Source organism: Anabas testudineus, chromosome 4 (assembly GCF_900324465.2).
Source record: "Anabas testudineus chromosome 4, fAnaTes1.2, whole genome shotgun sequence".
NCBI lineage: Eukaryota > Metazoa > Chordata > Actinopteri > Anabantiformes > Anabantidae > Anabas > Anabas testudineus.
In genome coordinates, this window is record NC_046613.1 from 20,039,092 (window position 1) to 20,065,853 (window position 26,762).

A 26,762-nucleotide genomic window follows, 5' to 3' on the forward strand; every position below is an offset into this window, starting at 1 on the left:
CTGTCTTCTGGCAATTTGTTGTCAAGGTTTGCACAGTGTTTAATTCTAAAACAACTTATTTATAGAATGAAACTTTGAAAAGCATAACATTTTAAAGTTAAGCAATGAATAAAGCTTTATAATCTGACATAAAAGTGATTGTTAAATAAAGCTGGATAGTGCAACAGAGCTAATAATCTACGATTGTTTCCTCATTGCCTCTAAGGTCAGCCTCTTGTGTTTCTTGTCTTATCTCAGCCTTTAACTCTAACTGATCTCATTTCCTATCATCACTCTCTTTGTCTGTCACTTTCTTCCTCCCATTTGGCAACAACTGTTCTTCAGTTTGTACATCTGGAAAACCTCCGTTCATTAAAGAACAGCCAGTCAACATCTGTCTCGCCATCTCCTTCAGTGGACCCAATGGGCCTCATTTCTCGCACTTGTCTGATATCATGTTGTTGTTCTTTGTGCGGCGCTTCTGCCTGCAGCACTCTGTTGTATTTAGGATAATGGAATAAAAGGAATACAGGTGGAACAAGGAGGAGCTTGAAGAAATGAAAGCGTTCGGCCCTGCCTCTTCTCTTTATAGCCGTAGGCAGCTGTTGATCTACAATGCCAATAAACAAACATCTCCCCTTTGGTTGCACTTCATCTTCCAGATTACTTTGACACACCGGCTTTTTTAAATAGGGAGCCATGGAGAGTGTCAGGAAAGATAAGAGAGCGGGTGTGACACGTGAAAAGGGCTGGGAGCCAAACTTCAACCCTTGATTTCACAAGTACATGGTAGAAAGCTCAGCCAGCTGAGTCACCAGCGCTGCATCCTTCTACATCTCTGTCTTCCCCATCTTTTAAAAATGTCTCCTTGAAATTATAAAAAAACACTGAGTAGGAGTAAAATGCCTGAGTCCACATTGTTTTTGTTTGCATTTTACTGGAACTCGACCAGGAACAAATTCCCACAAAAGACAGTTTATTTACCCAAAGAAATTATTTCTATTGTTATCAGCAATTATGCAAATCCCCACAGCCATTCCCAAAATGTGGTCCCAGCTCTACGCATTTTGTTTGAATTATAAAGATTATTAACATGCTATCTTGGTGGTTTTTCCCTTTTTAACTCAAAGAACAACATTACGTTCACACAAAGGACTCCCTGAGGGCAGATAAAGATGGTTCTGCTTTGTGTGTGCAACTCTCAGTCTGCACAAGTATTACAGGCTGCGAGATGAGTATATGTTGTATAAAATGATGTTTGTCTCTATGATTTTAAACCTCTTTATTTGATTTCTGTGAGACCTTTTCCTTACATTTTATATCTGTTAAATCATGTCACATGATACAGTAATGCTCCAGCTTAAACACCAATAGATTTAACCACTTTAGCATCACCACACCTCTGACCCACAACATCACCCCCCTCCCATTTTCACTTATGTAAGGAGAGATTCCTGGGAATCGTGTAGACAAGGCCATGACCCCATGTAGCTTTCTTTCAGACTCAACAAATTGCCTGTGCCGAGAGAACTGAAGCAGCTTCCTGGCTGACACCACTGTTTTCCACTTGTTCACTGTGGGACACAGTAAATTCAGAAATGCCTTTAGAAAGGTGTATAAATATAAATATAGAAAATACAGAAATACTCAGTAAACAACAGTATTACTGAAGTTAATTGCATTTGAATTCTTTTACCTTTTCAATCCAGCAGCTTTGTGTTTGTCACCAGTTTTGTGTTTCTTTGGTATTCATGGTTATTATTACTAGTTATAATAAAATGTAATAATAAAATCTACTACTGTACATGTACGTTTACATTGTGATATCACTATACATGTGGAAAAATCTACTCAACTATTTATCCAATTTGGAATGAATTAAATGCCCCATGTACTTTACACTAATAATCTTTTATATATAACAATAGAAAATGTTTAATTAAACTCATATTGTCTTATATTATTTATCACCAGCTGCTGAACTTAACTTAATTGTGTCAAATTCTGACCAACATTTTATATTATATGATATCATAACATGGAACTTAAGCTAGTGTTCGAAGTGTTAGTATGAAACCTAACATCAGTCCACTGTGCTCTGCGTAGGTCTCCTCCTTCCTGCTGCACGTCAGCACTCTCTACACAGCCCTTTAATTATTAGTTAATATCAATTAGCAATAAAAATAAGAAAGCTGCAAAACTCCTCACTCAAAAACTTTTAAAAGCGAATATCTCTTTTGCTGCCGCTACTGCTGTTCTTTGAATCTCATTCACAGGAGGGGAGGTGTGAAGGAAGAGGAACAGGGCAAATGGTTCCAAAACCTCCTTTATTTCCAATTATTGAGGCCACTCGGCTCTTGGGTACACCAAAGACTTTTAGAAATGCTTTTTAAACCCTTTTACAGATAAATGCCACGCCGCAGTTTTATTGCGGAGGTCTACTTAGAGTTCTTTGAACTCCGTAGCTCAGTTCTTGTCCTGCTGGGTGAATTGTGGGACCTATATATACACAAGTGTGTACCTTTCTAAACTATTTCCAATCTTCAGCTTGCCACAGGTGGAATATGCAAACCTTGGTGGGGTCTGCAGCCACTGCACACTGTCATCATGTGCTAATACAGCCTACAGCAGGGTCTGTTTTGATCTCCATTACAAAGCCACTGCATGTTTCCTGCACAGCATATGACTCCCCCCCTATAGATTTGAGGTTAGGGCACATTGACTCTCTGCCCTGATCATTGTTTAGACATCAGTTGCTTTAGGGCTGATTCATAGTCACGAATAAACAAAATACAAAATGTGCCATGCTTCTACAGGAGCTGTAAAACATAGATAAACATTAAAACTATCACTCTACTTTTTTTCCACACTCCCTCTGTTCTGTCTAGCTGTGGTTTCTTGGCTGTGATTATTAGTGATATTATAGGCCACCCTGTAGTCTGTGTAGTCTCTCGCCCCCACAGAGCAGAGTTCAGCAGTACAGGAAGAAGCAGTCTGTGGGAGAGAGCAGACCAAAGCCACGATCAGTTTATTATTTAGCCATGTTTTACCCACACTTAATGATAAAAATCTTCCCTGTTTCTGTCTCTTATGTTCTGCTGTTTGTCTCTGTTCTTTCAAACCAGATCGTCACCTTAGAAAGATTGAGTTTTGCTGGTGATAAACAGACAATAAAAATCAACATTCAGTCCTGCCATCGGCTACTGGACAGTGCTCCTTCTAAAATCAATGTGAGCTGATCATATCGTGATTGAGCTTTGGATGCATTGTTTAACAGCTGAGGGAAAATGCACGCTTACAAACCATCTCCATTTAGTGCACCGAACCAACAAGGAATACAATTGATTGTGTTGTTTTATGGTTTATTGACTCAAATAAAAAAGACTCATTAAATGTATGACAATCCACACAGGATAGTCCGTTAAAAGCATTGTGGAAAAATCAAATTATTTGCTTGGCTGTAGTTTTTTACTGTATTGCAGTTTTCTTTTTAGCTCACATTTTGTTTACATTTTACAGAATGAAAAGGCACCAACGCTGTTGTTATGCACATTATTGACTGTGGTACAGATGGTTCGCTGCTCTACGTCTCTTTCAAAACAAAGCTCTCTGTTGCAGCTCCAATGACACATTGTTATGTTTAGCAGAATTTGCGAGTTATAGTGACGCCGGGGCTCCTGTGAGAGTCTGAAGTGACAGGACACACCGGGAAAATGTGCTGTTATGAACTACGAAGGAAAACATCTGAGTAGTCAGAATACTATGGCTAATATTAGAGTTGTGTCTCTCCCTTGTTCTGTTTTGCTGTTGTCCATCTTTGCATGCACACTCAGGAGGTGATGGAGAATCAGAAATTGCTAAAGAAAGAAGTGGTGTGTCCCTATATCTATTAGAGGAACGGCAGAGAGCTGCATACATTAGTTAGTGTACACTCTTGCTGTGCATTTTCTCAATGTGTTTGGACAGGCTAACACACTGTATAACATAATATTTTATAGTTTGACATTTGAATTAGCCGTCTTCTATGTTTAAGACCTCGACCTAACTTGTTTTTCACCGTCACACATGCACACACACAGCGCTCGCCCCAGCTCAGGTCATTTCCACTTGAGCAGTGAATTGTGTACTGTGGTCAGTTCAGTTGGCGTCTGCTTCAACATATAAACAGTCTTTTCCCTGCCTGAAGGTCTTATCAGCAACTGGCCTTCCTCAGGAAATCTGCCAGCCCTGGCCCAGCTACACATGCACACACGCACACTTTCACAGTGGAAAGTCCTGGTCATGGCTTGATTCACATTTTTTCCATCTTAAAACTATCTTAGTAATGGATACTTGTTACACTTGAACTTATAGGATTTGCTCAGGCACTGCTTCAAGAGTCAGGGTACAGCCTGCATTTTTGTGGAGCTTGAGCAGTTCACCAGCATCTGCTGCTTCTTTAAAAAGTGTGTTTGTTGTTTCTTAAGTGTTATTCTTGTCTCTGTGTCTATGTATATTAGATGTCTATGTAGATTTATTTGAAGGAATCAGAAAACAGAACTGTGAAAACAAACATGAAGAAAATGCAAAGAGGTGACTGCCAATGATATCATGAGCCAGCGGTGCAAGGTTAATTTAGACTATATATGGTCTAGATCTGGAATTTTTCAACTTCCAACAACAGATGGGTGATATTGTGTGTGTGTATTTAAGCAATGATTCATGGTGTCAGCAAAACATGCACAATTTACCCTACAGTATGTTATAAACTATAAAAATTATAGCTGTATAGCATTTTGCTTAATACATTGGGCACACATGTAAACACATTATAAAAGTAGACTAAAGACTAAACACTGATATATTGCCAAATAGGATTTATATGAAATGCTATGTATCCCCAAGTAAAAGTAACATTTATAACCGCGGATAAAACTGGATTTTAATTAAGCTGCATGTTTTTCTGAGCAGCAGTGAAATACCTGCATCTGGCAGACATTTCTGTTTTCCACTTGTTCATTGTGGTACACAGTAAACCCAGATGTCTCTGCAGAGAGTTGAACAAAGGTTAAAGGAAATCCTAACGACATATTACTGATTGTAATTTAATTACATTTTTATTGGTCATAATAACATTTGAGTTAGGGCTGGGTGATTTGGGTGATAACATCACAGTGTTTCAGGCTATACCGCATTACACAATATATTTCTTGATATTTTAAAATCTTCCCTATAGCACTACATACAGCACATGCTCAATTTTGGCAGAGATAGCTACTATTATAAAAGCATTATGTCGAAAATTTTCTTTAGTTTATTCGTCAAACGCATTGATTCACCACACTTCACCTTTCATGTTCTAATTAACGCTAAACTACTATTTGCCAAATGGGATCTTTAAGGTATAAAATGGAAGCAAATCTTCAGGTTTTAGAGTAATTGCACAGACAAAACAAAAGTATATCATTCTAAAATTAAGAATTTGTGGGTTAATTACATTTTCTACCATTTTTGTTCATTTTCCAAAAGGCTTCAAGCTGTTGGACGTGATGTTTGTGATCTTTGCCAGTAAAAACACTGGTTATTGGTTTTTCTTACTTGCACCCACTCAGATACTTGCACACTTACACTGCAGACTAAACTCTCACAGATAATTGCGTGTTGCAAGACTTGGCATAAATCTCAAGATGCCAGTGTTCTAAAATTGTAACAACATTGCACAAAATTATGTTGCAGACATAGCAAGCGTTTAAAATGATTATCAGTACATTCCTCACACTGCAACATAAAATAGATTAATTACTAATCCCAGAACTGAGATAATTTACGAACCATGCATACATGGTTGAAATATTTGACAGCGTAACCTGATGTAAGCTAAGATAAAGGATTGGTAGGAGGAAAATGTAATTCAGTCAGGCTGATGGTGAGCGATGACTGCAGCGCTTTGTGGTAAGTACTTACTGCATTGTACAAATAGTTTCTTTTGCAGACTGTTTCTGTGTACAGAAACACTTACACACACTCATACATTTGAAGGATCCTGGGATACTTGACTGTGCATAACACTGCCTGTTGTTATTTTAACATTTAACTGTGTGTTTGTTGTCCACACATGCACAGAAACACAACAGTGCACGTTGTTCATACTGTATGTCACAGACATGAATGCCTCCTAAAAGTTGTATTTCACAGTTAAAGTTTCTGAAGGAGGTTGTCTGCTAAGGTCCTCACCTTTACCATTACACCTAGTCCTGCATGTGGCAAGTCCATAAGGTGATGGCACCATGTTTTTATTATTTTCTTTAGCGGGGCTCATTAGTACAACCCAGACACTAGACAGTTATATGCCAGACCTGGCACCACAGGGGGTTCCAGTCTCCAGGCAAACTGAAAATGATTCTCAAGGGTTTTTGTTAAATTGCGACTAAAAGAAGTAGAGAGATACAGCGGTGTATCCAACAATCACAGTGAGTGGCCAGTAGTTTGGTGTTGTGAAAATGTGCTGGATCTGTTTTCCCATCTCTGCTGAATTATTATTATTTGTTTATTGTGTACAAACGAGTACAACATCATGAATGCCTTCAAGGAGTGTTTTAAAATGTGTGCCATTATCACCATATTTGAATGATTAGCACATATTTCCCCTCTGTGACAGAATGTCACTTAGTATTTCATCTTTTGTTTGCATTTGGCTGTTTAGAGCAGCTATAAATGTTTTTGCCATCAGCTGATAGTGGTAGTAGACAGACCCTGTCCACAGTTATGAGGGGAATAGATCCAGTACCATGTATTACTGTGGGCACTGCACCAACCCAATTCTCCATCTCCCATTCATGAACAAGACAAAGAGATCATTGTTTGTTTTAATATGCACCATTTTGACGTTGCATTTGAAATGTTCCTAACCTAAGAGCAAGCGAGATGGACAGGCAGTGTCCAACATTAAGACACACTGAAAAGACAAGAGAGGAATGATTGTCTAGACGTCCTGGGGGTCTGAGGTAGAATCTGATCCCTCCTGACAGGAGACAGTTCATGTGATCGGCAAGAGGAAAGCTTAACCCTCTAGGCCGCATCACACCCTCTTTCAGTTCACTGCTTTAGATGAAAGGATGTGAGCTGATTTTATTCAGTGTGTTGGACATATAGGGAGAGGTTAGGATTTAGCCACATAAGCTGTGAACATTGACCAAGTGTAGACCTGACAATGGTTCCCTGTGCAAATCAACACACTTAAAATGTATTATTTCTGAAATACAGTTCAAAATACATTATTCATGTAAAGCAAAGGTTATCATACTTTACAGAGCTGTCTAGGTGCTATACCACTTGGTTTATGTCCTTCTATGTCTGGTTTGTTCTTGTAGACTGGGAGAAAAACAGGAGATACATGAGTATACTGACTAATAAAGTAATTAAACACTCTCTGCACACTCACACACATCTTCATTTACACATTACATTATTTAATCATTATGAACAGCGTCACCAAAGTAGAGTAATTTATGACACAATTAAAGTGCAAATTAACAGCCAAGCGATCAGAAGATGACTGTCGGCTCACTTTTCTTGCATCCAGTTGTTGTCATGCACCCAAAAACTCAAATTTATCTCCCTGCCTGTTCTCCCTCATATGTCTTACTACTGCTACACCACACATCCATTTAGATATTTCAGGTGTCTGTGCACTCACATGGCATGTCAAGCCAAGGTGTTAAGGGTAAATGGTTATAGATGCCGTGCGCTTCCAGCTGAGCCATTTTAGGGGAGATGGTTGCTTTTAAAATGGGTTTCACACACTCACTAAAAGGCAAATTAGCACTGTTCATTTGAGGGATCGAGTGCACGAGTAAGATAAGAGATAGGACTCATTAGCCTGGGCAGTTAGCCTATTAAAAGGCAGTTAATTATTTACCTTGTTTACACTACAGAGCCAACCCTGGCTTGCCCAGACTGCTTTCTGTTACTGAGGTGGACAGGGCTAACGGGGGTTTAACTTGTTAAAATTCACACAGATGATAGCTCAGCAAATATAGACCGATGACCCAGTGTGGAGCTTGACCTGGTAAGAAAAAAAAAAGTAGGCCCCGTGTGGCCTTGTGACAGCACAGTGGGGCCTAACTTTAAGTCGTCCAGTAATAATTAGAGCATAGGATGGTGGGAGTTCACTGTAGGACAAGCGCTGTTCCCACTGGCTAAACACACAGACACAAACACGCACTCACACATAACCCAGAAATGCACATGCATACACACGAACCAGCACATGCATGAGCGAGCACAGAATCCAACACAGAAAGTTTGGATAAACACAAAAACACATAGAGCTATTTTGCACCATGTTTCCCTTGTGGTTGTTTGTACTTTAGGAAATCTCGAGCTTCACACATGCTCGCAGCTACACACACTCAAAGCTGCTGCACTATCAAAACATACAGAGAGGCAGTGGCGGTTGATTACAGAAATTGTGTGTATGTTCTTCAATGACCCCATTTATCTTTTTGGGTGTTACTGTTTTTTTCTTGGCCATTTGGTTGCAGTGGGCAGGATGGTGAATCTATCATACTGAAAAAAGCCAATAATCTGACAGCCACTTCTCTTCTCCTTTCCTCCCCTCTCCTCTCTGCAAAACACCTCCACTGCTTTTCCCCCCCACTATTCCACACTCCTTGTCTTGTATTTTTTCACACGCTGCTGGGGTTAAAAGACAGACAGGGTCAGTAGCACTCACAGAAACAGGAAGGACAGGAAGTCAGAGGAGCTGCATGGCAGGTGAGAGACACACTGGCCCATCACAATTCACTGTATTTTTCTGACTCGTTCTCTTATGCTTGTGTTGTTTGCTCATGTGCTTTTTATTGTTTTTCCTCAAATCAGTTTTCTCTCTTGTGCACAATTTGCTTTCTGCATTTCATTTGCCATAATTCCATTTTGTTTACCTCACCTTTCTCATTTTTGATCTGCTGCACCTCTCCTCCCTCTTTTCTCACTTCCTCTTTCGCAGTCTATTTTTGTAGGGTAGAACATAGGTCACATGTGTTTGCCTGGGATGTGTAAGAAAGAGTGTGAAAGACGCAATGTGTATATGTTTGTATGTATGTGCATTCTGCTGAGAGAGGCAGAGTTGTGTTTCTTTCGTTTGCTGAATCTTAGTGCTCCATGCACAGCTTTCACAGCTGACACAGTATGGGAGGACTAGGTGGGCAGGCTGACAATCAGGCAACACACAGTCAACAGTCAACATGCATTCACCCATACTTACACACAAACACACACACTCACATATGTGTGTATGTCTCATGTCCAGTTTGTGTTCTCTGGCGTGTGTGTAAGCTGAAGGCTGTCATCAGGATAAGATCAATAGAGTGTGAACTCATAAGTGTTGATTTCCTCCCAGAGATGTCGTGCCTGCTCTGCAGACTGTGCTGCACTGCCATCACCTGCCTGGGTTTCTTAGTTGGTGTCAGGCAGCCTTTTTTATCACCAGGGTGTGTGTGACTGTGTGGGGTAATAAATTGTGCTTATGCATGTATTTGTGCACTTGCATGCAAAAAAAAAAGTCTTATTTCATTTTCCTCCGGCTGTGTTAGAGCTTCCTGATTGCAGCCGTAATTGATGAGCAGGAGGACACAAACTTATTTATAACTCACATTTCTGTGTTAACACATCAGCTCAGGTTTGCTTACGCTGTACATTTGAATATTTTAGACATGTTTTGTACTTGCATGCGTGTGTGAGTTGTTTTTATCTGTCTGAGCGAGTTGAAGTAGATGTAATGTGACATGGCAGTGCTGTAAGTGATCTGTTCTGCCAGGGTAACACACAACAAAACTTGTCTCCCTTTCCTCTACTTTTGAAATCAACCCTCATTGCTCTTCTCCTCTTCCTCTCATCTTTCTTTTTGGACAGGTTTATTGCAAGCTTTTATCTTATTTCTCTTATTTTTTAAAAATCTATTTTCACAGATTTTCTCTTCACCCCTTCTGTGATTGCTGACATAGAAATAGCCAGATAGTCCACTAGCTAATTAGTGGTAGCTGTTATTTCACCACTTTCACTAACATCCATGTGCGGAAGTAACCCTAATGCTAACGTAGCTGCAACTAGAAGGAATTGGCTGTGTGCTCCAATGAATAATAGATGGTGTGTCACTTCCTTTATCACTAATGAAAGCAGGCAGCTGCTCCTTGCGCTGGAATACCAGTTGGTTGAGGAGAGCTGAAAAGCTGAAAAAATGAAGATGCTTTTATTGTCTGAATGAAAGGATAAAGAGATTGCAAGGCAGTTGCAGAAAGGGCGTAGGCGTAAGGGTTATCTGTTCTTTGACAGACAAGACCGGAGTAGAACAGGGGTGGTACGACGAAGGTCATGTCCACACTAATACAGATAAAGTTGAATTGGCATCTCTTTTCCTATTTCTTTTTGAACCGATTTCCATCATCAAAACCAGCTTTTTGAAGACACTCTTGAAATTGGAAAGAGCCAAGTCGGAGCCAATCCCAGATCTCATTGAGCAAGAGGCGGGGTACATCATGGACAGGTCGCCGGTCTACCACAGGGCTGACATATGAGACAGACAACTATTCACATGGACATTCACACCTATGAAAAATGTAGTCACCAGTTTACCTAACTGCATGTACCGTAGGACGTAGCAGTACCCAGAGAAACAGTAACAATAACACGAGAACATGGAAACTCCACACAGAAAGGCACCAAGCCAGCCAGCTCGACACCCAGGACCTTCCAGCTCTGAGGAGACTGTGTGAACCACTGCACCACTGTGTCAAACCTAAGATGATAATCTTCAGCTTTCCATTTCTCATTACAAGGTGCAGAGGAACACAGCAATAATATTTGGAAATAACTTCCCAAGTTGGACAGAAAGATACACCAGGTCACTCACCACATGCATCCTGTACAAAGTCAATCATATTTCTAAGAGTGAGGGGTATTTGTGGGCTGTGTAGTGTTTGATGTTCCTACAACTACTTTCCCTACTCAGAAGCAAAGGAAATCCATCAGTTTGCTCCTTTTGGTGCCTGTCTTTTTGTACGAGCACTAGCTTCTATTGTTTACCCTGGGCTCTGAAAGAAAACAGTTTCCATTCAGCAGTCTGACACAGAACACACTGTTTAATGCAATCAATTCTTTGCACAGACCATTTTTTTATCTCTTTTTGCTGCAAATAACTGATAACAACCCAATTACTGGAGGTAACAAGCTTATTTTTCATATATATGTTATTATTGTACTTTGGAAACAATATCTAGTTAGTAAAACAACATTCAAACTCATGTCCCACTCAATGATGTGTTTCTATTAAAGTGTGCAGTGCAGACTATGTCCTTAATTTGCATTTCCTCACTGAACAAAATAGCTGACCTATAATAAATCATTACCCTGCTAACTACAGCCCCGTGGGATAATTCTGACACTATTTAATGAAGCCCATAGACAGAAGTGTCTTTTCTCTGGATTAACAACCAGATGTTGTTTAACATAAAAGGACTAGGATCTGCCCTCTGCTGTTATTCTGGACTAGACTAGATCATATAGGACTGAAAAAAAGAAGTGTGATGGTGAAACAGAATGGACCTGACAGAACTGGAATGAGGAAGATTAAAGGCAAATTGACCCAGAAGATGTACTCTTCTAGTATAGTATTGCTGTAATGTACTACACACAGACAGAGATAATCTTAGACTGGGGCTGAATGGACTGTGCTCAAATAGCTCTTGTAGAGCACAAGGATTGATCTGTTCCTGCAGAGCAAATACAGATTGAGCAGGACATATCAGATAAACGCCTCAGCGTTCTCTTTATGATCTGGATGCTAACAGCATCCTTCAGTCGATCGGGTTCAGCAATCAGAAACTTTGCAGTTCCCAGTTGTCTTGTCAGTACATTTTCTCAATTTTCTCAGTTCACTGCTCTGGAGTATGTCCAGGCTTTATTCTGTCATTAAGCAAAATTGTCATCCACACCTGCAACTCACTAGGCTGGACTAATTGCAGAACATTAGCTACACCACTGACACTTAGGGAATGTCTCTGTAACAGGGCACACAGCTGAATAGAAAAGTGATAAAAACTTAACTGACAGATTTCATAATGTGGTTTGTTAAATTAGTTTAAACTGAACTTATGTATAGCACACATAGTAAAGAGTCACATAACTAAACCAGTAATGTGAGTTATAGAAAAACAGTATCTTGCAATCCATAATACCAAAAGTTCACCTGATTGTTCTCATTTACTGTTAATCTTTTTTAATGCTGTGACATTAATAAGAAATTAACCAAATAAAAAAAGCCAGAAAACAATACCAAAATAATAAAAACTATTTAAAGAATACTTTGCTGGAACTGCAGGTGCAGGGACTGACTAACTCTTGAGGCAAACCTGTTTATTGAAAGCTTTAAAATTCAAGATTCAAAAAACTTTATTAATCCCAGAGGGAAATTGTTTAAAAAGTTTCTACACAAAAGTAATAACAATAACAAGATAAAATACAGTAAAGACATCACAAGGATGAGGACAACTGTAAATCGGCTGCAGCACAGCTCGCGCCTGCGCACTATAACTTGCTTCAATTGATTTCTTTTTCTTAGTTTGCCCTCATGAGCAAAGTGTGGTGCTGATGCAATGGATAAAATTAGTAAAGAAGCACTTTGCAAAATAATCTTTGACATTCTTGCTTTTGCCGCTGTGTTGAAATTGCATTCCTACAAGATGTGTTGCAGTAGGCATATAATCAAAGTATTCCCTACTGTACACCTTTATCTGTGTCCCTGTTACTCAGTGCTCTTGCTTGAATTTATTTGTGTCTACCTCAGGCTGAGAGTTGGCACATTAAGCTGGACAGTCCTGCCTACATTCTCAGGGTAGTACAGGAGTAAACAGAGATAACTGGGCCCATGTCAGGGCTGTGATAAGCATTTGGGACTTGTGGTATTCTTGCTGGTCTGCCTGTTTCTTCCTGCCCTGCTGCTTGCAGCCACCTCTTCTTTCGTAGCTGTAGAAGTTTCATTTTTAGAGCTGCAGCTGCAGCTGGTGCACAGTACAGTGTGTATGAGGGATTATCATGGATTCATGTTTGATTTTTTTTTTTTTTTTTTAATGTATGACAGAAAAAGACAAATGGAGGTCTCCAAGGGATAAGCAACAGTAAAGCTCTGCATGTACTTTATGAGATTCAAGTTTGTACAGCTGCCACTCCCATCTCTGGCCCTTTTTCACTTTCTCACCAACTTTCTCTTTCCCATCTGCCCACCTCCTGTCCCCTACTCACACTCTCCAATCTTATTTCCTGTTGGCCTGTCTTCTTAACTGAGCCTGCTCTGTGTCAGTGTGTCAGACTAATTCAATCTCTAGTACACAGGCACTCCAATGTAATGACCCATGACATTCAATTAATGCTTTTCCAGCTTCTTGGTGGTTGGGTCAGCAGTAATTTCATGTCCATGTGTGCATTTGTCTTGTGTAGCTGTGCAAATCACTGAATGGGCGTACGTATGTACAGTGTGAAAAAGTCAGTGCTGGCTTTACTTGAACACATGACTATGGTTATCAGTGAGCCATTACCTGAACCTGAACCCAACAATAAAAACCGTTAATAATGCCGTATAGTCACAAACCTTAAAATTTGTACTACAAGAGGGATATTTTGGAAGAAAAGACAACTGGAAGTTATAGATCAAATATTTTGGCAAACAAAATCCACTGCCTCTGTACATTTAATTAACTAGTTCTTTATATTCCCATTATGTTTATAGAAATTTAATTAATTTTTAGTGGATTTGAATGAGTGGATTGAAAACCAACTATATTAGTGTGCTTGAGGTTTCCATGCTGATGACATATTAAGACCCCAGCCTGTCAGTATGATCATATTTACTGTATTCTCATTACTACCGTCTTCCGGGCTTCACGTTAACAATGTCATCGCCTCTCGACCAGCTGTCACCCTTATCGGATTTGTGCTGAGAGATGGCTGTATATTCTTTAGGGTATGTACATGTGTGATACTTGGTCTGCGTTTGCTGTTCAAACAAACTGTAATAACTGAACCAGAAGCGCTTATTAACCTACACATTGTAAGCACATGCTCAATGTGGTGCTGACACATGCAAACACAATGCTGAACACATTGCTTCTTTTAGCTTTGTGTAGCCTGTAGCAAAATCTATCAGTTTGGATTAGTTTAGCCTTTATGAGCTTTCATGATCATTACAGCTGTAATCCAGCGTGGATTGTACATCATCACCATCACCAGGGGATTCCAGTTTTTAGTCACTAACCTAGCTTGAAAAATCTGCTAAGCATGTTTTATAGAGTGATAGCTAGAATCATCGGTTATGGTAATCATACCTGTAATCACGAAGCTCTCTGAATGCAACATGATTCTTCTCTGAAGCCTACATTAGCCCCACTAGCATCTGGAGTGACTTTAATTAAAATATGAACTTTAAAAATCCTCACAACTGCACTGTAGGGACGAGCAGGTAGACTTTCATTAGGGAAACTCTTTGCAGTTAAGTCAAGTCGCTGATTATTACTGTGGCAGTTTTTTCACAGCATCATCATTTCTTTCCATTCTGTCCTGCTCATCCTTTCCTGTCACATCTGTCGACCACATTTAAGCTTATTTTCAGTGTTTGTCCTCATACACTTCATCCTATTCATATTCCTTATTCTCTCCTCCCTCGTTTTTTTAACCTCTCCATCCCTTCTCCATTCTCTTCGACTCTACCTCTGTCTTTCTGTTTCAGTAATGATCTAATTAAGGAGGGTTTTGTTGCCTGCCCACTGTGTATAATTGCCAGCGGGGTCTGCCTGTACTTCACTCAGCAATTACGAGCAGCATTCTTGTGCTCCCAAATCGCCTAATTAAGCCTTAAGGACAGAGAGCTGATCGTAGTCGTATTAAGCATCAGGAAGAGTCAGGAATGCCTCCTCACTCCTAGGAAGAAGTAGTGGATTGAAAAATGGTTGCCATGGCAGCAATCACACGGTGTCAGATCCAGTGCAGCGGCTGTCAGTCAGTTGATCTGTGTGTCTCAGTGTCTCAGTGTGTACTGTATCTGTTCATCTGTAACAGAGACAACATTTCTGCTCCAGGTCACCTGTTCTTTTCATTATTAAGGCTCAATCTATGAGGATGGGACAGGGGCCAAATAGAGCCTGTCACAGTTCCTGTTTAGGCCCCTGAGTGGACTGGCTGTCATTTTGATTGATTGCATTGCCACCTCATGTAATGCTTGCCTTGCAGTATGTCCCTACTCAGCACTGCACAGCAAACAGCTTACCACATGGCCAGGACTAGACACTTGGGGAAACTACCTCTAAGGCAGTAGCTATGCATTTCCATCATCTTTGAGTTAAAAAACTTTATTAAAATGGCAAAGGAAACAACATGACAGAGGAAACACTATTTAAAATGAAATAAATTGCACTATATTACAATATAGCATCATTTACTGTGCTATACTTTGGCAAACAACCTACAAAAAAAATAAAAATGATAATTTAAACCTTTGAAATTACCTCACATGTAAAAGTTTAAACTCCAGCAGTTATTAAACCAGAGCTTCAGGCAATTGCACACTACGTCTCCTACGTAGCAGGTATTTTCTCCTGTGACATGAATTTGCATGAAAAATACATAAATAATTTGTGCTAAATAGTCTTAGAGTTGATATTTGGCTGTATGGACTTAAGTGTTGCTTATATATGGATTTGAACTGTGCAGCTCGTTCATACTTACTGTGTGACTTTTATTATTGGTGTTGGATATTTTAATAGGAAAATTGAATTGTTTTCCATTTCAATTACCTCTCATCTGTCGAGCACATTGTAAAAATGGGCAAGCGGAGCTGGTTTCTTGGCTTCTCCAACTGGAATAAATGGCACCAAATGGAATATGTTCTCTACTGTGGGTCTGTCCAGGGTTATGATGACTTGAAATGACTTCTAAAGGTCTGGCTTAGCAAGACAAATGAAATTAAGTTAATGGGCCCAATGGCACTGCCATTCCCCCTCATTACTATTAATATCTTTTTTGCTTGGTTCATCTACAGTTTAATTATGTATCTTTTGTAGATTAGCTGAGACTGCACATTGTTTAATTGCATATTTGTTCTTTTATTACATTACAGGTTTAGGCATATGAGTGAAGTAATTTAAAACCTCTCCTCACCTCAAGATTCCCATTTTGACTGTTTACTATGCTGCCCCACTGTGGACTGTACTGATTCTAAGGCAACTGTCGTAACAAATGTCAAGTGTCTTCTGATCTAACAGGCCAGTCAATGCCAAGTTATGGTCTAATATCCTACTGAACAGGCAAATATTAATTCTGATTTGTCATTGTATAGAGTTAGAGGATCATTTTAACTTACATCAGCTACTGTAATGAATCAGTGAAAATATTCAGTTAATGCTGCTGAAAAAGTAAAATAAGAAAACTTCAATTAGACAACTTCTTTGTCTAATTTGATTTCAGAGATGCAGCCATCTTTCACTTTCTCACAAAGCTGTGTCATTTTTGTTTTGTTCAGGCTGCCAGCTCCAACTGTAGCAAACACAAGTCGATGACTGAGAACTTGGCATCCCATGATGGACAAGAAAAGTGGTGAGTCACTAAGGAATCACTAAGAATTAAGAAATTATGAAATAAAAAAAATGATTAAAAGATTTCTGACTCTTATCTCAAATCTAATTTTATGTCATGCAACATTTATTTAATTACACAAATTATTATCTGCATACTTAACTACCTGTTCTTGTACATGGAAAGGTTTATTTCTGTCAGGTGTGCTAACCATCCTCAGTCTCACACTGTATTCATGAATTAACACAGCATGAACAGCATTTTGCATGATGATTAGTTTGTTTTGATGCAATCACCTCATTATACACTGCCTGTCCCAAAAAAAGTCGCATACTCTAATATTTCATTAGACCACCTTTAGCTTTGATTACAGCAGGCACTCGCTGTGGCATCGTTTCAGTGTCACAACATTTATTCTCGTCCACGGTTACATAGATTTTTCGGGCGGAAAAATGGGTGCATCACTTCACCCACCTCTCTTTTTACCCTGATGCTCCCATCACAATGGAACAGGGTAAATCTGGACTCATCAGACCACATGACCTTCTTCCAGTGGACAGTTCTTAACACAGTTTTAGTAGTTTCATCAATCTCCTTAGATGTTTTCTTTGCTTGATTCATGCCAATAATTTGACCCTTCTGAGACAGATTAACATCTTTTCCATGACCACAAGATGCGTCTTCTGACTCACAGAAATGAGACGCTACTCACTGCATCAGTTAGGGTTAAATTACTTGCCAGTCTAAAAATAATCATCCATACAGTAATTATCCAAAGGGCTTTGCTTAGTTAAATCCAGGTTGTGTCTTCTTTTTGTGGACAGGCAGTGTAATTACTTTCCAGTAAGTGATATGATTTACATTATGAAGCACCGTATATGCATCACAGTGCAGCCAGTGTGTATGAGTGGATGAGAAGTAATGATGACGATCTGCGATTAATTTCATGTTCATTTGTTTGACAAATGAAGTGGCTATCAACCATTAAAAATCATTTTAGTTATCCACCTACTAACATAATATATTATATAATAGTGTTGCTATTGGTATTATTTAGTATAGTAGGAGAAGGTACTTTGATTGGTAGGCTAAATGATTTTCACATTCTTTTATTACAGCCAATGGCTTTCAGACCAAAGCCAGTGAGGGTGGTGCTCAGAGGAAGCAGCTCCCTTACTCAGTCGAGACTCCCTATGGCTTCCACCTGGATCTGGACTTCCTCAAGTATGTTGATGATATTGAAAAGGGCAACACCATCAAAAGGGTCCACATCCAGCGCAGGGTGAAGGGCCCACCGAAATTCAGCACCCTACCTAGAAATTTCAGCCTCCCTGGGCATGGAGCCAGGCCTACCCCTAAGGAAAAGGACAGCACATGGTCTGGGACATCCACCTTGGGGCCCAAGCCTAAATCACGGGTGACAGAGGTTCAACAGATCTTTGATTTCAGAGCTAGTGAGGGGACCTCCAGCCAGAGCAGCAGGGGCACAACCAGTCAAGGAACTGGCTATGCTTCGGCTAAGCTGAGAGATGATGTAGGGGCAGGGGCTCGGGGTGTTGAAGAGAAAACAGTGGGGATTCAAAGTCGCCCAAACCTGCTCAGAGCATCAAGCATGCCGATCACCCTCCAGCAGCGAAAAGGTTCAGATTCAAGCAGTCCAGATCGTACTCTGGGAACACCGGAGAATGGCTCAACAGAAAATATGTTCCGTGCTTCACCAGACATAATGGAAAGACGGTGTCTCCCCCAGGATCGAGCTGGCCTTCACCAGCAGATCACAGTTGCACTGAAGCGGGTCAGAGAGTTGGAAGAACAGGTCAAAACCATCCCAGATCTAAAATCGCAGATCTGCTCCCTAAGGGAGGAGAGGGAGAAGTTACTGGTCCAGCTCAAAGCCCAGGTCCAAGCCCAGGTCCAAGCCCAGGCTTCCACATCACCCTCTAAAGTAGCTCCAAGTTCTGAAGTTGGGAAGCATGTTCAGCCATCAGGACACAAGCCCCTGGAGAGACTCAACTTAGCACTGGTGACTCAGCCAACTGGAGGTTCAGATGCTCCAGGAGGTATGCAAGTAAGAAGCAAAGAGAAGGAAGGTGTGACAGAAAAAAGCAGAATATTACAAAAAGAAACGGATAGTTACTCAGCACATGAAGAAAAGGGTGGGGTATCAGAATCTGAGAGACAAACACAGCCACCAGACAAACAAAATGAGACATTACAAAGTCCTCTGGAGCATGGAGTAAAGAAGCTACTAGGAGACATTGCAGAACGTGAATTAAACGTTGTTAAAGATGCAGAAACTAGCAATATTCAAGATGGCATGGCAGCAAAAGGAGAAAAACTCGAGGACCAAACCATTGTGCAGATGCTGCAAGAAAAGTTAATGATACTGGAGACTAAACTTACTCAGGCCACCCAGGAGCTGGAGAGAACTAATGTGCTTTTGAAAGAACAAATAGATGAGAACAAGGTAAAAGAGGACAGAATACTACAGTTGAGTGAGGGAATGATAGTGGAGATTTGTACAACAGAAGTGGATGGCAGGCTAAGAAGGGAGAGTATTGACACAGGAACAGAGACAGAAAAAGTAGATTTTACCAATCAAGAGACAGAGACAGAGTTGCCTGGTACAGTAGATCAGGGAACAGATACTGATAGAATCTGTATAGAAGTGTGTGTGCCCAGGCCAAGTAGTGGAAGCATAGATCTAGGAAGAGAGGCTAGAGTTGACACACATGACCAGGTGACTGCCATGGAAGAAGCTGCAGTGAGCCCACCAAGACCCAGAGCTAACAGCATGGAGCGGGGCACAGTTACTGAGAGGATTGCAACTCAGGATCAGACAACTGAGACGCCAGTGACCGAAAGGGTAAACCAAGTCACAGAAACAGAGGGAGAAACAGTGACAGATCATCCACAAAGGCCAAGAGCTAGCAGCGCAGACCGAGGGACAGAGACAGAGAGGGTGGGCACGGTGGACAGGGTGACGGAGACAGAGGTAGCTCAGAGGACAGACCAGCAGACAGAGACAGAGATAGAGAGACGGCATGAAAACAACCCAACCAGAGATGTGGAAGCAGAGAGTCAAGTGAGAGAAAGTTTAAGCAGTGAAAGAGAAGAACATGTTGACACTGTGACAAGTGAAAGAGCGGAAGACAAGGAAGCAAATGAAAGAATTGAAAAAGATAGTAAAAGTGTGGTCACGAAAATTTTCACAGAGATTTCAGTGGCAGTTGTAGAAAGCGCAGTTGAACAAACCTCCGTTTCCGACGCTGTATGCCAGAATGAAGGGCAAACCAGTCCTATTGCTGCCACGGGTGAAAATAAGGAATTTATGATTGAAGCGAGTGCACAGAATGACTCAGAAACAAAAGAAATTACTCCTCCAAAGAATGTAGTAACAGAAACTGTTGAAACAAAACAGATTGCCCTGGAGACTGCAGAGAAAAAACAAACAGCAGAAGGAGAGACTGTGCGTGCAACAATCAAAGAAACTGTGGTCACTGACACGGTTGTAATAGTATCAGAGGATGCAGCTGTGAAGACAGTAGCTCCTGTAAGACCTCAGAGAGGCCGGAAGCCCTCAACAGAGCAGGCACAGCCATCACCTCCTCCGCTTCAGGCTGCACCTGTGCGTCCTCGTAGAGGATCCAGTGAAACTCAAGCCAAGCAGCCCCAGACAAAGCCCCAGGCTGAGGCGCAAATACAGAATGTTCAGCTTGAGAAATCTCCAACACAGCTCTCTGAAACACCCGTAAAACCTGAAGCCCCATCTGTATCTCAGGTTGAGAGTAAGACCCAATCAAAGGAAACTCCCGGGGACTCTAGAGAAGACAAATCTCAATCACAACCACAGGCTGAGACTCCAGGTCCATCTCCTGTTCCCAGTGAAGTCCAAATCCGCCCTAAATCATTTAAAGCAACACCGAAGGGATCCAGTTTATCACAACCTCTTAGTCGGGGAACAGGCGAAGCCAAGACCCGCCCAACTCGCCAGATGTCAAGTGACGTCCAATCTCAGTCTCAGGGCTCTCGTAGAAGTTCTGGTGAGAGTCAACCTCCTCACAAAGATACCAGGTGAGACACAGTCTTTACGAAGAGGCTCCAGTGAAACAGCCCAGCGCCGTGGCTCAAGTGAAGCCCAGGCTTCTCGTAGGGACACTGGTGAGACCCAGACTCCTCGCAGAGGGTCCAGTGAGTCACCAACATCACCTGCAGCTCTGGGCCAAGTCGTAACCCGATTAACGGGGCTTCTGGGGGAGCAGTGGGCACAGCTAGGGAGCAGCTCTGGAACTCAACAGACAGTCAGCCAGCAGGAGAGCCCCAGCACACAGAAACAGGCGGCAGGGAAAAGAGCAGATGCAGGGAAAGGAGCAACAGCCAAGCCTGCAGCGAAAGCAGCACCTGCAGCAACAACGGGGAAACCAGCAGGGAAGCCGGGTCCTTCCAAAATGAGCTCCATTCAGAGTCAACTGGTCAGCTCCCTCAGTGTCCTCTCTGCCTTCTACTCACCAGGCCAGAAGGCTGCTGCTTCCAGCAAACAGCAAGAACAAGGTAGGCCCGTGGCTCCCGCTAGAAACCCATGGTTTATACACATCTGTTCATCTGTTTGTGCTTACATATTTGTTCTAGACTAAACAAACTGTTCATTAGCCTTTCATATTAACTGCCCATCCTTACTTCAGTACTTTGAACAAGAAGGCCTACAGGTACAGACAATCATTGCCAGAATGGTTTGACAGATTTCTTTGACGAATTTGCAATAACTCATGAAGGACTATTACTACCAAACTGAACACAAGGTGGTGTATTGTGACTGGAGTTTCATCTCACTGCAACTGACCAACTATAGCATGCTGGTCTCAATGTATTATTGAGAAATACTTTCCTAGTGCTGTCAAATCATGTCACTTAATGCTTAGTATTATATTAATGATACTGTCTGGTGGACCTGACCCATTAGATATGCTGTACTGAGGTTGGGAAATGAGGCGTATTGCTTATGTTTGTTTCTCTCTGTGGAGATCACAGACTTAATGATAAAAGTGGTACACACTCACTGACTGTACAGATCAGTCAGACCCAGATAAAAGCCAGGAAAAAGGATTTGATTTCCCTCCTGTTTGAAATATAATGCCTTTTACTCTCTAGGTCCTTAATTATCGGATACTTTGTCAGCAGTCTAATGACTCTAAGTGATATGGACTTAATAATTTAGTGTCATTTTCACCTGCTAATGCTCACTTATATTCCCTTGTCTATCTTAAAGGCAAATGTCTGCCTTGTCTTTTGGTTTAAACATGTGTCTGGCATTTCTTTTCTGTCCTTTTTTTCCGTCAGTCTGCTTCACTACATTTTCTTTGTGTGTTCTCTATTTCTATTTATTTTAAAATCAGTGTGCACGATTTATTATTTTATATAATACTGTTTAAATTATGCAGATCCTCTTTTATATCAAGACCTGCTTAACAAAAGTTTAACAGGTTAGGTAAAATAGCAGCAATAATTTGTGCAAAACTGTAACACATCAGCGTCATAATATTATGATTTTAGTCATTTATGGTGGCAGCACATCTGCATGTGTTTATGCAATACATGCTGTGTTTCAAATATACAGTATAGTAACTACTGGCTGTCATAGAGTACACCAAGGTGGAAAAACATATTACAGAGCACTGGTGAAATGACGTGGTTCAGTGATCTCCAAGAGTAAGAATGCTTCACAAAGTATAGACAAACACTCTTACAGGCAAGTGCACACATACTGTATGCACGCAAGCACTGTACACAGTTGAGTGGACACTCAAGCACAGGCCCTCACACACATACATCAAACAAGTGATGCCTTTCTTCCCTCCCTTGATGTCTCACTCTTCTGTTTCTGGCCTACAGAATCGCTCTGCTATCACTCATATTTTATATTCAGGGTTCATTTCAAGTTCAGCTTTGGGAGTGTAGTGTACAAGAGTGCTTTCAACTGCTTTGTGTGTGTATGTGTGTGATTATATATACAGTATGCAATGTGTATACTTAGTACTTAGTACTTAAGACATATCATTGTGGTTGTTGTCTACCTCTTTGACTTAGGAGAATACAATCCTGACTTCTTCTACTTCAAATTACACCAGTGTCATACAGCATGTCAGTGTGTACTGGTAATAGAAACCCCGACTGTCATGTTGAGAACTCTCACTCTCACTCATCAGAGACTCTAGTTAAACTTTGGAGTTCTGCATGGATGACTGAAACATCTCAGAGTATCTCTAGCAAAGTGTGGGAAGGTTAAATCACACCATTGTTTTATTCATCAGCTCGCTAGAGAATGTATTCAAATGCCAAATACTGTTAGCTCCGAACTTCCCCTCGCTCTGCTGCTTTTCTCTCATGGGATCTAAAAGCATAATTTTTCTTAAATTGTGGTCGCTGGGATCTTTGTAGCTGGTGGTTTTTGGCTCAACGCCGCATCCTTATGTAGTTGCATAAAACATTACTGAGCCTCTGAACCATGTCTGCTGTCAGGCACAGCTAAGACAGCCATACTGGGCTTAGAGCCAACACGTGTCAGCAAAAGAGCCCTTTGGGTGGTTACATATGTACAGTAAGTGTGCTCGACAATGCTAAGATTATATATAGTCCTATAATCTTGACCTGTGTATATCAGCCTAGAAATACTCTGTGTGATCCTGAGCTGTATGTGTAGAGCAATAATAACAAACAGTTGATCTGATCACTACTTAGAACAAACAGATTTTAACTATAATTTTCATTATTCAATTACTTAATATTCCTTAAATACCTAACATGCTCATATTAACTATATGTACTCCAGTTAAGAATTTTTCTTGACTGTGTGACCCTCATGCTAGAATTATTGTTGGTTTTCAGATGGGGCCCTGAATTTTTCCCTGTGACAGGGAGTCCACTCAGCTTAATGAGTTACACCATACTTGCTTGTAATTGCATCCAGAGTTTATTCAATATCTTACCTATTTAAGTATTTAAGAGATACACAGATGTTCATATGCTGATAAACATTATGTACACATGCAAGCAAGCATGCCGTACACCACCAATGTCAGTATGATGTATTGACCTATTAATAAACTTAAAACACACATTGATGAATCATATTTCTGCTTTGTGTTCATTTTGGACATGTTACAGTACATGTTATAAGACTCTTGGATGGAGTTGAATTCATAGAAATTGCAAAGTGGTTGCATACATTATCTGTAGGCGGGTGGTGCAGCTTTTCTTATAGTGCTATTTATGTATAGTATATAGAAGGATGCCCAGGAAAAAATCTAACTTAAAGTGTCTTAGTAATGTCTTGGACATAATCTACATAAATGAAGCTGTTTCAGTTACTTAACATATCCATATCTTAATCATGGACATGAAAGATCTTAAAATGCTCATGTGAGGCTAAATCATGTTGGAGTTAGTGTTTAGACACTGTATGAGAACGATTTTAATTACATGAATTTACTGCACACACAAACATGCACCCAAATTACAACAAAACCTAATACATTTTTCCTTTCCTCCCTTTTCATTTTTATCTCTCTGTCTCTTGTTTATTTCACTGTCCTCCTCTTCACCAGGTCTCAAATCTATAATGAAGAAAAATGGTGCTGCCGACAAGCAGGGGACCAAGGGAGCCAAGAAAAACCTGAAGTTTGTTGGGGTGAATGGAGGGTAAAATCTTCTTTTTAATCAGCGTCCAATCTTTAAGTGATTAATATGTTGCTGCAGTGTGTTTTCATGCTTTTTCTTATTTGTGTCTGTGTGTTTGCTGCTTATTTTTATTTCTAGAGAATGTTTCCTGTGTCCTTTGAGGACATTATACCAGAGTAATTAAATGGAATATTATATTTTCTAATTTAATTAAGAAATTCTTCAAAAACATGAATTGCATATCATCATATTTCAGAGTTGTCAGTTTAATGTCTTATTCTTAATGTCATATTTCAAAGTAGCTACAGTCGGATTAGCCAGTTAAGCCATGGAAATGATTCAAATGAATCCTTAGAGGGAGACTCTGTCAATAAAACCTGGTGTTTGGTTCGCCTTAAAAAGGGCAAAGGATGCAGTCGGCGTCTTTTTGCTAACTTGTCTGCATTTTCATAAGTGAGGGAGGGAGCAGTCAACCACACTGAATATATGTGGGTTATTAAATCCAGGTGCTGAAACACTCACAATAGGACAGAATGCATTTCATTTATAACCTGTTTTGTCTTGTGCTCACATGCTACAGGCCTCATTAGCAGGATTTGTTTATATTCATTATGGGAAATCTTAGCCAGAATAATAATTGTTTGTCTTTATATTTTTGGAAGTCAGTGGGAATTTATTAGCACCATTCTTTATTTCAATTTATTCCACATTACTACTAATTAAGTGTCAGCAGATTTATGGATAATAGTCACAGATTCTTAGATTAAGCTACAAAAGTGTTGTCTCCTCACATCAAAAGTACAATATTTAGATCAACTGTCCATTTCATAACGATGAAGACTCCAGTTTAAATAATTGATCAGAGTATGACAGCTTGGACCACACTGACTGCGAACGAAGTCCAGCTGTGTCTCGCACATTTGTTTCATGCCGTTACCCCTCTCTGCCATCACTGAGGCTCATTTGAAGACACACTGCCCTGAATCTGACCTCATTGCTGCTACTGCGAGTGTGAATGCATGAGTGTATGAATACTGTATGTGCTGACAACTAGGGTGACGTTTTTTTTTTTTTTTGCAGATGCTTATATATCAGTGCTTTGTGCGAGTGTGCTTATGTGTGTTTGTATGAATTTTAAACAAGCAGGTGGTAGTCATTGGAAGAACAAAATTACAAAACACACACACACACACACACATATACACACACTTATAGATTTGAAGTTTCTGAGAACTTCTTCCATGGTGGGGCCCCCGCAGTGTAACTGTGTAGACCTACTGTTGTCTTCACAATGTAGGCATTTATTAACACATACACATTTGTAGACACACTACATACATAGCTACAGAGCCACACACACACACACACACACACACACACACACACACACACACAGTAATTACCTCAGCCACCACAGGCTTGACAGTGACCCAATTCACTGTCAGTGCTGCAGCCAAGACGTGTTAGTTTGATTTTGGGGGGGATTTTTTAACTACATTTTTTTGTGTGTTATTATGTTATATATGCTCAATTGGACTTTTGTGTATATTCCTTAAAACTGCAAGGCTATCTGGTGCAGTGGTTGCAAATCTGGGGACAATCATCAGAATATTATCCAGACTTTCTTTTAATCTCTGCTGTCTTTTCTTGTATGAATGTTTCTAGGCTTTCAAATGATTCAAATAAAGAATAACTGCATAGAGAGAGAACCTTTACATATATATAGTTTGTCTCATATCAGAATCTACAGAGATAGACCTTTTGCCTGGGTGGTATTTGTTTTATTTCTGTGTTCCTGTTCTTACATTCCTGAGCTTCACTGTCTTACGACCTGCTCGCCTTTGCTTTATTTTTTATCAAAGCAGCATTGTGATGAGGTCTGTTCCTTTCTTCCTGCTATAGAGGGATCTGCAAACACACTCAAACAGAACAAATACTGAATTACCAGTGGTATTGCAAGGACCTGCTCCTTTATGTGCAGACACCGACTATGTTTAAATAGATAAATATACCATTAATAAGTACTGTAGGATGGTTCTGGTTTGAGTTTTAACTCCTGTTCCAGGCAATGAATCTCATTTCATTTCTATGTTACACTGCTTAATTTCAAACTAATTTGAGCAGATGTTATTTATAATGAGACAAACATGTCAGACAACAATATTTTCTCTGACTATCTTTAGGTTTCTATCCACACTAGGAAGTGGGCTGCTGTTTGCAATTCTTCTCATTGGATGGTCAAACCTATCTTTGCTTTCCCTTGAGCGCTTCTGGAATCCAGGGAATGTTGTGGCCCCTGAACGCCTCTTGGTGTGGTTCTGTGTGTGTGTGTCTACAAATACGCATGAATCAGTGGCATTCAATATAAAACTTATCTGATCCTCAGCCCCTCAGAGAGCTGCCTTTATGATACACACCAATGATCACACCTACACACACTACACCAGCAGGCTTTAAATATAGGATCAGCCTTCCTTCCTGAACAAAGGTCTCTTTTGTCCAATGTTGCATAT

The 26,762-nt window shown here is 40.4% G+C and overlaps 1 protein-coding gene across 1 annotated transcript in view; it reads left to right on the plus strand.

The window, feature by feature from the left end:
• Positions 1 to 26,762, plus strand: part of kank4 (KN motif and ankyrin repeat domains 4) — a 59,353-nt gene that overhangs the window by 24,160 nt on the left and 8,431 nt on the right. Inside the window, 4 exon segments of the mRNA XM_026345860.1 lie at positions 16,523 to 16,596; positions 17,694 to 20,650; positions 20,652 to 21,126; positions 24,177 to 24,270. Coding sequence (XP_026201645.1) covers positions 16,578 to 16,596; positions 17,694 to 20,650; positions 20,652 to 21,126; positions 24,177 to 24,270 — 3,545 coding nt within the window. The 5' untranslated portion in view covers positions 16,523 to 16,577.